The sequence below is a fragment of the Lepeophtheirus salmonis genome, chromosome 5 (assembly GCF_016086655.4).
Source record: "Lepeophtheirus salmonis chromosome 5, UVic_Lsal_1.4, whole genome shotgun sequence".
Taxonomy (NCBI): domain Eukaryota; kingdom Metazoa; phylum Arthropoda; class Copepoda; order Siphonostomatoida; family Caligidae; genus Lepeophtheirus; species Lepeophtheirus salmonis.
The window spans coordinates 36,057,481-36,069,578 of record NC_052135.2 but is presented as its reverse complement, the minus strand read 5'-3'; the positions used below and the strand labels follow the sequence as shown (position 1 = coordinate 36,069,578).

Genomic DNA, 12,098 nt, shown 5'->3' with positions numbered 1-12,098 from the left:
TTAATGGTTGATGTCCTTAATTTATTTCAACAAAATAAAAAATAACATTAGTATGATTTTCACACTTATTTTGATGACACTATTAACTTCTTTTGTAATGGCTTCATGTAGAGAGAAACCATCTTTATGATGAACAGAACCAATACTTTCAAGTGGTAAACACGTTTTTTATGCAATAATGTGAATATCATTGGTACTTGTCAATTGTCTTTTTTAAGATATCTAAAAATATAAATCGTCATTTATTCTATTAATACCTCGACAACTTCTTATTTGAAATAAAAACCATTGCAGATACTTAATTTATATATGTATGAGAGATTTTTTTCTAAAATATTTTAATAAAAAGTATATTTTTACTTCTCATGTTTTTCATTATCATAAATTATCATCTTCATCTTATGAAAAGAGGCAGAGTAAAATAAAAATATAACGAATAATAATGTTTGAGGCATCATCATAACTAAATTTATGAGAATAGCAAGAATATTAAGTTATATTTGTGTATTAGTTTTGATGCAATTTCGTGTTGGGAGACTGAACCAATTTTGGAGCTTTTGTCGAGTTGTATTAGGTATTAGTGTTGTGTAGTGTTGCGTATTAGTGTTTTGTGCGGTCTGAATACCAGTCCTATTAGTTTTTAGGATTGATTCTTAAGGATATCGAGAGTAGAACTCATAAAAATAAAATAACTAAACTTGAGTAACGTCATCAAGGACCAAACTTTATTTGTATTAGGACTCAACTGTACCAGACAGAGACTGATATGGATGGCCAGTCTTCAGTCAAAAATATGGATCGATCTATTATAGATTATCTAGAATTATTCATAATTACGCAAAGACATCGTTTACTTCAGCCGGAGGGTACTTCAGTAGTTAGAGAACTACAATTAAAGAGTGCGATAATGAATTCTATTAATCTAGGATTATGCAAGAAAATAAATCAATATATCAAATAATTATGATTATAGATAGTTGTAAATAATTTTAAATTAAAATTTGAAAAAATATATAATTAATACAATTATACAAAACTGGACTGAGCATTTGTGCGGGCTTATAAAAATAGAGAGTAATTTTTAGGCCTTGCTGCAGACTTCCTCTTAATTTAATTCCTCGTTGGACAAAGTGTAGACTTTTTGCATTTGGTCTTGTTTATTACCTTCTTCCCCTCTCCTCTCGTAAAAGCTGCTTGTAGAAGATCTAAAAAGACATAACTACAGTTACGCTGCTCCCTTTCAAAACGTTCTTTAAATTGTCAGGGTGATGATCGCTGAAGATTCGTAACAATATACACCTTTAGAAAAATTATATATGTATTGTTATGTTTCCTTATGTTTTGGTGGTCAATTGTATAAATATTTGTGGTTTTTTTTTCAATATTAGAAACAGTGGCTCATGAGCCCGAAAAAAAAAACATTTTTTATGTGTTTTCAAAGTTTCGAAACAAAATAATTGTTGACTAACAGAATTATGTAACAAATTTAAGCTAAAATTAAGTTAAGTTAATTTTTCTTTAATTTTCGTACTCTAAAGCTATTTTTAAAGCAAATACAAATAACTTATTTATCTAAAATGTGTCATGTATTAATAATAAATTTAAGACCCATGAATATTTTTTTATAGCAAAAAATGGGCTTAAACTTAGTTTTGTTACTTTTAATGACCAAATTTTGTTTTAAAAAAAAATAAGACTCCTTGTTATACTTTTGATAGATATAACATATATTTTACTATAACATAAAATAAAATCCTCATTTCTTCATTATCTTATCTTACATATATTTACCTTTGAAGGGATTTTTAAAAGGGTTCGTAAAGGAATGAAGTCAATGAAGAAAGGACTTCTACTTTTATAAATATAAGAAACAGAGGAACAGAAGAAAAAACATATAAACTTTATATATATTTTATTATACAAAAAAAAAAACATGATTTCATCCGGTTGATTTCCTATGACTTACATATATCAAAAGATAGAACCAATCAATATAATATGTATGTATTATACATGTATATAAACATATGTATGTCTGTAGTCTATTTTAATATTGGTGATAATAAAAAAAAGGGGGATTTATTTTCCAAAAGAATTATATTGCATTATTTCTTCTTTTTTGAATATTTTTAAAAAGTAATTTAAAGAAAAATATTTTTTTAATATAAATACTTTCTTTATGATAATTAAACCATTAGCCAAGTTTCATTATTTATGCATTTATATATTTTGAAGAAAGAATATATATTGGGAATACGGATTACAGTTGTAACACGGTACAATTACAACAATAATATTTTTTCTCAAATATCAAAACACTACATCCATAAAATGTACATAACAAAAGTTTAGTATAATGCAAACTACAGGAGATCCCTACATAGTACGAGTTCAACCACTGCAGATTTTACATAACATGGTGTTTGAAATTATTCAGATATATTCTAATATATTCCTTCATATCTTGTTTTTTTATTATATAAAAATAAATTATAGTAAAACTATATAATTTTTTTTGTAGTTCTGAATTAGTTTGTACTACGCTTAACTATACATATAATATAGTTTTGCCTAGGGGAAGGGGGGTCTTGTAAGTATTTCATTTGTTAACTGGACTTAAAACTTTTGGTTATTACCTATTTTAAAAACTTACAATTAAAAAAGTTGTAAAATAAATACTGGTTCAGTGAAATGACCTGATTAAAAATCAAGTAAATATCCGATTAAGATTAATTTTTATAATTATTTTACAAGTATCTTGTTAGGATACGTTATTTTAAATAATTTATGAGGAATAAACTGTTTTTATTTTCCAAACCCCACTAAAAAATAGTAAAGATAGTAGAAAGTGGATTTTGAAAATAAAAATCTCACATATTAAATGGTGTTAGAACTAAAAAGTCCACGTAGAACGTGGATCCCCCCCCCCCTAAAAACTATAAAAAACCTCTTATAATTGTAAGTTTTCTTCTATATATTGGATAAAAACTGAGGCGTAAATCTAATTTTTTTAATAGACCAGTATTTTCTTAAGAGTGCAGTTTATTTTTCATTGTCTTTTAGGGAAATTAATATCATTTGAATTATTGTTTATTTTTTTATCACTTGATATAATGTATTCAATATTCAAAACAACCACATTCAGGTAAAATTTTTGCCATTGTATTATTTAGTACAAAAGGAACAGTTGCATCAAGTGCTGCAAATTCCCTGGTATTGTTTATTCTTTTTTATTATTTTTAACTGAAGGAGATCCCTAAATAGTTTTTTGATGGTAAATTTATCCAATGTATAATCGTGTATAAATCTTAGTTTATCTTAATCTACTATAATAGATTGAAATTTAATCAATCAACATTATAAAAATTATATATTTTTTTTGATGTATGAAAAAGTATTAATTTTTTTAAATTTGTAAATCAAACTCAATATTATGAATCATGCCTAGCTAAGGGGGCAGGTGCTACATTTGGTGAGGAGCTTTACAGTGCAGTTTGTAGAAAAACTAAGTATAAATATAACGTTAATAATGTAAGTAAATACAATACCAAAAATATGTTAGTATTATTACAAAAGTGACGTAAATTACAAAAACCATATTTTTGTATGTTTTTAAGTATTATCTGACTTTATAAGCAATACAGAACCTTTATTATATATCCAATTTGATGAACGGTAAGATTTGGGCTGGTTTTAGGTGCGTAAAGTGACGTAACTGCCGAGGTGTCAAAAAACTACCAACATAAACCCTGTCAAATCCGATTCAATATAGATAAAAAAACTTATAAGTAACATATTTGAGATTGAGAAAATGTTCAGTTAGATGACTTTTGCTCTACCCCAACAATTTGAAGGTATGTTCTGTTAAAATTAATTGGGCAAAAAAAAAAAATGTTACAACTCTCCCCAGTCTCCCGAATATATAAAAAAACACTCTAAAAATATGAATATTGACTATCCACTAAATATGGTACGCAAAATATAAATGTATATTATGATAGTTATTGTAACATATATATGAGACATTCCAATTTGTTTTGCATGCTAATTTTTAAACTATACCAAAACCCAAATTTTTTTTAAAGATTTGTTTGTACTTGGCATAAAGTGTTAAAGTCATTTTGAAGTAGTACAAATGCAATCTTTCGTTGGTATTTATATATATTTTAGATAATATATAATTTGCTTTAAATAAACAATCAATCTTGGTTCTTTTTATTTCATACAAAATGATTTTCTTTATTGAGAGTAATTGTATAATATTTGAATAATTATTTTTTATTCATACATATATATAAATAAATAAGTATGGAATCGACATTTTTATCAATTATACATTATTTTTAGTCGATTTATAGTAAGAGATAAACATCAAAATATATTTACTTTTCGTGAAATATTTACTTAGATAAATGTCTATTATATACCAAGTTTAAGTAGGGCATCATTTTTAATATTGGGTTCATATAAACATAGTTGATCAAAACTTTAAAAAAATAAACATTTTGTTCATCAATATTTAGATCGGTGATAACATCTATCTTTCTCTCCAAGATGAACTCTCGCGGCTATCTTTGGTGTATTTAAACAAAAGGTATACATTAATTAGTATATTCCTTTGCTTAAGCGCTTAATACAGGTTTCACTGTAAATTATTTATAATCATAATATTATGACTTCTCTAATGTTATTTTAAATATGTAAGGTTTTAATTTGTATAGTAGAAATTTTTTTCTCTGCCTAAAATCATACTACAAACAGCTGAAATAATCAAAAGTTTTTAATTCGGGAATAACATACCTATCACCTTATTCTTTTCCTCGTTTCTCCAAAATAAACATGTCTACACTCTACATACATAAAGCACCGAATAGAGGTTTTCCATGACGTCACATACTTTATAATTTACTGAAAGTTGTCACAATACATAGATACCAAATACACTTCTATTCTTAGGAAACAAAATGTAAAAAAACTCGTATCCAATTACATTCATAATGTTTTTGAGTTTCATAATAAAAAACCCAAAAATTTAAACTATTATAATGTAATTTAATCACTTTCAAAACTAAGTATATCAATTTAATTATTACTCTTTCACGTAACCTTAATCAAAGGATTGCAATATAAGTCTAAAGCTTTTATCTCACCCAATAATAATTTTATGTTATTAATTTTTTTTAAATTAATTTTATTTTGAGGAGGAAGAGGGGTTCGGAAAGGAGAATACGAAATGATGAATCAAAATTTGTATTCATCAAGATACAATTTTTTGCCTTTTATCTATTAATAAATATATGTAATTGAGTATGACAGTAAGATGTTTCTTTTTTTTCACTTAGATATTCTTAAATTGCCTAATTAAATTAGTACTTCAAAAGATTTTGATTTATTTAGAGTGTCGTTGAATATATTATAAGAGGTAGCTTTCTTTTTCTTAGGAACAAATTAGAAAGCCCTAATAATTTTGCAGCTTATTAATTTAGAAAATTAAAATACTAATTCATCCAATAAATAAGATGTTATTACAAATATTTTATTTATTATAATAAGTATCATAATAAATATTCTTAATGAGGAGGATAAGGATTAGATTGATGGTCGTCAGTGTTATAGACACATACATGTATTTCTCTTAAGTTTTTCGTATCAAGGGGTTGAGAAACTATAATAATAATGTAATTCAACTTGAACATTGTTTTTCTTATCATTAAATAAAGATTAAATATATCATAGAAGGAAGCATGGGACTTTAGTCTGATAGGATGGTAACAACATTGTAAAAATTGATATGATTAGATAAATAACTCTACAACTTTAACATAATTATTAGACTACTGCCGCTTTTTTCAACATATATAAATGAGTTAAATTTCATTTCTTTTCATGAGATTCAATTGTTTCAGGTTAGACATACAAGTACGTATGGTTTAATTTTGAGAGATTTTTATGATTGTAGGTTTTGTTATAGTTTTCTTGGAATTTGAATTTTTATTCCCAAAAACTTTGCCTTATTTAATCATGATTTATGCGAGGTTCACATGATTTAAAAAAAAGATAAGAAACTTCTTTAAAATTACTTGAAAGTGAGACATATAAGCAAGTATTTTGAAATACTTAGTGAAACATTTCTCTGATTCCGCTGAGGAACAACCATAGCAACTGTTGAAAATATCAGAAATAGACTAGAAGCTAAAGAAGGCATGGATAAACAGTCTAAATTGTATCAAAATACTGTAAAAAGAGGCCACCAATTTAATATAAAATTGGTTTTTACTTGATCAGAACTAAATAGATCAATACCCTGAGATAGCACTTAATCCTATTGGCGCTCAAAGCATTCCCAGATAGGAACTATGTCTCGCAGAGGAATAGTGTCTCGACTCAACCTCAAAAATTGCCCAATTTTTTTAAGGATAACTTATCTTTTTGAAACAATTTGAAATGCCCCCCACCCCCCTACAGCCTAGTTATCAACCCTATGAGTTATATCTTCTGGCAAAAAACTTTTTGAATTCGCAAGGTCAAAAGTGTATGCTCAAAAGATTACAGTAAATGCCAATCGGCGATAATGTCCAAGGTTTATTTCAAGGGTGTAAGAAAGGGCTTCCTAAATAGTTTTGAAGCTGTCTGTTTAGTGAATGGGGGAAAATATCGAAGGAAAATATTCTGCTTTATATTATATTTAACTAAAAAAAGTTATTTTTTTTTAAATTGCAGTCGGTATAGAACAATTACTTAAATACCTATAATGTTAAGCATAAAATAATTATGCTATCTTATGTAGAAATGTTAGCATTGACAAGGTGAATACAAGTATTTTTAATTGTTTATAACAACATGCTTTATTATAGTTTATTTTAACTATATGTGTGTACTAATTTTATGCTCTTATATTTTCCCGAGTTTTTTTTTATTTATAATTTTATTGAATGTATAAATATTGGAGAGCACTCTAAGACAATTATGTAATGGTGATGGGAAAGTTATGAAAAAAAAAATTTTTTAAACCATTATGTAGTCTGTAAAAAGGGAAAGAATGAAAATAATAAGTAAAGTCGTTGATAAAGCAGTAGATTGGTGCCATATATTAGTAGTTTTACCTAAACTTAGTGGAAAAGTGAGAATATGGGTGGATCTTAATAAATTGAATGATCAAGTTAAGAGGCCAATCTATCCCATGAGAACACCTTGGGACATAATATCAAGTATTCCAACAATCGTTGAGTTTTTTTACAATATTGACTGCAAAACAGGGATATTAGTAGATGGAACTGGAAGAAAAATCAAGAGAAATGACGTGTTTTATGATTCCTCGGGGTAGATATTTTTTAATAGAGCTCCGATGCTATTCAAAGCAACGGGGGCGCATATTGTCTTGATTGAGATGAGGCATTGGAAGGCTTATCAAACACTTACAAAGTCGTGACATTTTTACTGTATCAACACAATTTCGAAGACCACATTAAGAATGTCCGTAGAATCCTACAAAGATTTAGAGAAAACAAAATAATAGTAAATCCATCTAAATATGTATTTGCACGACCTAAATTAAAATATTGTGATTATATTTTATCCACAAAGATTATTGAAGCAGATCCAAGTAAATTGAATGCTATTAAAGATTTTGGAGAGCCATAATTTACAAAAACATTGAGAAGTTTTTTGGGATTAGTGAATCAATTGGGACAGTTCTCATCAAGAATTAGTGAAGTTGTAGGTGCACTGGGAGATCTTTTATCGTCAAAAGTAGAGCATGTGTGGACCAAAAATCATTCATTATCAATCAAAGAAATTAAAGAAGTTTTAACTTGACCACCAACATTATTACCGTTCGATCTAAGGTTAGAAACCAAACTTGAAACTGATACATCGAGAATAAATGGATTGGGATATGTATTATGTCAGAAGCACAAAGAAGAATGGAAATTAATTCAATGTGCTGAAACAAGATACTCCATGATAGAATTATAATGTTTGGGTGTAGTGTAGGCTATAAAAAAATGTCACATATATCTAGCAGGCTGGCCTACATTTAGTGTAATTACTGATCATAAACCACTTGTTCTTATTCTTAATAATTACACAATAGATAAGCCAGATAATGCTAGACTTATTAGATTTAAATTGAAAATATCAATGTATCAATTTGAAACGAAATGGATAAAGGGGAAATATCATGAAGCACCAGATACATTATCGAGATCACCGGTGTCTCATCCCGAGGAAGATTAAGAGTTGGATAGATATGTTGAATATCTCAGAGGACAAGTTATAAAAGTTCCTGTCATTAGAGCTTACTCATTTAGAAAATGAAGAAAGATTCGTTGATCCATTAATTGAAGATATTAGAAAAGAGGCAATGAAAGATCCAACATATAAAGATTTAATCAATACAGTTGAAGACAATTGTATAAACGATTCAGTACAACCATTTTCAAAAATTTTAAATGATTTAAGAACTGAAAATGGTCTAGTTTTATATGGTAATAGCGTTGTAGTTCCAAAAGAGAGGCAAGTTCAAGTTCTTCAGGGATTGCACAGTTCACATCAAGGTATCGAGAAGACAAAAAGAAGAGCTAGGCAGACGACTTATTGGCCTGGAATTAACTCAGGTATTGAAGAAATTATAAAAACATCTAGAAAATCTATAGTAAGATTACCTAGTTTATCAGAAGAAACGATGATGAGGGACCCGATACCAATGAGTCCATTTAGGAGCACGTCTGCAGATTTGTTTGAGTATGGAGGAAACCATTACTTGGAATATGGAGATCGTCTTTCAGGATATTCATATGAAGAGGAATTCAAAAGTGTTCCATCGCGGGATAAGTAATAGTGATATTAAGATAAATATTTTCTGAAACCGGGATTCCAATGAAAATAAGAACAAATCAAGGCCCTCAGTTTAGTTCCAGGGAGTTTTATTTTTGAAGATGTGGAGAGTAACATGGGGACCTTCTTCGCCCCATTTTCCAAAAAGTAATGGACATGCTGAGAGTTTGGTGAAATATATGAAGAATCTATTATTGAAAGCAGGAGATAAATGTAGTTCTGATGAATTCTTACATGGAATTCATGGGTTTCCAATTTCGAAACACTCCAAAGGCACATGCAAGATCATCTAATGAGATCTTATTTGGTCATCAAGTAAGATATTGTTTACCTTTTCATTGGAAGAGCTATGGTCCAAGAACCGAAGAAAAAAAATACTGTTTGAGGAGAATTTTCCACTTATGTTATAGTTTTTGTAGGTTCTAGACATGCCAAACAGACTACTATTAAACTGTTAAAACCATATTAATTTGACTAATTTATAAATGTATTGTTTAAGTTAAGTTAAATAATATTTCATTTTTTGAGATTTTCACTCGGTATGCCATTTTTATTCTAAATAAACAATAAATTAAGGAATTATATAAGTGAAATATTATTGTGTTTTAACAAAAAATATTTAATATTGGAACTCAAAAAAGTTATAAAAGAAAAAAAGGTAATTGTTTTAAATGTAACTTTTCAAAAACTTCTGAGCATCATTTTACCTTTCCTAATTATTCAATCCAAAAAATATTTAGAAAAGCAAATCCATTAATTTTGATAATTTATTTCATTTTTCAGGTTTTGCAAACGAGTCTTCAGAATATATTTATGGTCCATCATCAGGGAATGAAACATCATTAATAGGGAGTCCATCAAGCAAAAAACAACACGTAGACACTAATTCAACCCTTGAAGTTCCTTCAAATAGTTCGGTGCTTCTTTTAGTAAGTTTTATAGACCTATATGAATTAATAGATTTTTGTATGAATTCCTTATTTCCATTGACAGAAAGAAACCCCGAACTACTCAAGAATGGGCCTTTCACGAGAAAATCCCCTAGGTATCCAAAGTCCTGCTGGTACTTCTGACTCTTCTGGATTTTCAGAAAGAGGCGGCGGTGTTGAAGGGATCTTTGCTCCAGCTTATCTAAGTGGAGGAACCCCTGCGTCTCTTCTCTACGGAAGAGCTGCTGAAATTGGACAATATTCCACTGGACCCAATACTCCTTTTACCAATTCTCCATACTTGAGTCTTTCAAGAAGAGGAGAAAAAGTTCCAAACTCGAGGAATGTGAATGCTCGAACACCTCTACTGGACGATGATCGGGAGAGTTGTGTTTAAATGTGTTATTATTCTTCATTCACATATGAAGAGATAAAAAACAAATTGTACCTGGCTGTTTTATTTTGTTACATATCATAAATATTATCTACATAATTGAAAAATCAAATCATCAATAAAGTTGATCGATTACCTTTTACTCCTTGTTCAAGCACGTTGTTATCTTTATTATATCTCGCAACTTTTCTCCCTCAAAAAAGTAACAATGATTGTGTATAGAAAAAAACATAAACTACCACTATGTAAAACAACAACAAAAATTATTTTACATATTTAAGGCATTTTATACTTGTTCATATTTTTATTTTTTTGTTTAACTACCGACAGTGCTAATAATTTAAAACTAGATCAAAAGAAAAGTACATGTTTTTTATAAATGTATACTTACAAGGATTTGAACAACTTTAACATCCCTAGTTGTACGATACACAGATAACTAACTGATATTATTTTTATACACGCACTGGTATAAAAAAATTTCTTACAACTCTACTTCTATTAACTTCAGAATATTTTCGAAATCACATAGTTTAATTATATATTAGGTCAGTCAAACAATAACGGTATCATAAGGTATTGGGATGCAACATTAATAAATTGTATACTAATTGATACTAATAGAAATTATAGATACGGATTAAAACTGCTCGTTATAAGGCTTCATATAAGAGCGTGACGTTGGTTTTTTTAAACATGCAGTTCTACAAATTAATTAAAGTAAATAATTTTAGAACGCTGACCCTACTCATTTTCTCTTCTATATACAAGACATTAATCTTATGTATAGAAGTGAAAATGTGTGCATTTTAACGCGTCCGAGAATAAAATTGAATAAGTTATTTTGTCGTAGTTCTAACACATACAATCATATTCTAACACGATTAAAAATGCATACATTTTGACATTTCTAGTCCTATATCGGATAATTTTATTATTCAAGAAAAAAAAATGAGCGCATTGGGCCTGTAAAAAATAAAGTTTTCCCATTTACTGGTACAAGTTGTCACTTTTATAAGTAATTTTATTGATTCAATATCATAAAGATAATTGGCCAGCGTATTATAAGATACTTTGTTACATATTGATATATCGGTACTAGGAAAATTGCCTGAGGCGGAATAAATAAAATATTATCCAACGAGGGCTATGAAACAAAAGAACAACTGATACAAAGGTTATTTTGTTTTATTCCTCCCATTTTTTTTTTTTTTTTTTTTTGAGAATCCAAAATAAAGTGATGTAATTTGTTTTCTTTATAAATGAAATGTGAATAAAAATAAAGATGAAATGTTTTTTATCAAAGGTTAAATAAATATAGATTTTAATCAGTCTTCTTTGTTTTTAATCAAACACTAATCCACGAGTCAAAAAAATTATGCAATTACAAGCCAAATATTGTAAATCATCGCTTTCTTTGATAAAAATAAATAAAACAGATACCTTTTCAAAAACTAAATGGAGACAATACTTTGTTGATTTTAGGCAATTTTAGAGTTTTATAGATTTATTCACTTTTTTATGTTCAATTCTAACTTAAAAGTAGAGGTTTCGGTGACAACATTCCGCTATGGTCAATTTTCTTTTTACTATTTATATCATAATAATAATTATTCGAAACCTTTTGATCATTAAACAATAGAGATACTGTGACATCCCAAGAGTAGATACCTTGTCTACTTATGCAGGATTAGTGCTACTCCATCTGACTAATAAGAGGAAAACAATACTGTGAGATTTTTTATATTAGTGAGATGAGCCCGTGTTTAGAAGAACAAAAAGAGTAATTGTGTGAAGGAAAAAAAATGTGCTAAAAGAAACTATTATTGATTTAATTATATAATACATACATAATCGTTATTTACTTGTGCTCAAATTTTATTCATAACAAAAAAAATTCTTTATACCCTTTGATATTGATTCACTCATTTTATTTTCCA

At 28.0% G+C, this 12,098-nt stretch overlaps 1 protein-coding gene across 1 annotated transcript in view; it reads left to right on the top strand.

The window, feature by feature from the left end:
* Positions 1-10,312, top strand: part of LOC121118659 (protein turtle) — a 212,302-nt gene extending 201,990 nt beyond the window's left edge. Inside the window, exons 11-12 of the mRNA XM_040713250.2 lie at positions 9,619-9,764; positions 9,829-10,312. Coding sequence (XP_040569184.2) covers positions 9,619-9,764; positions 9,829-10,161 — 479 coding nt within the window. The 3' untranslated portion in view covers positions 10,162-10,312. The remainder of the gene's footprint in view (positions 1-9,618; positions 9,765-9,828) is intronic.
* The last annotated feature ends 1,786 nt before the right edge of the window (positions 10,313-12,098 follow it).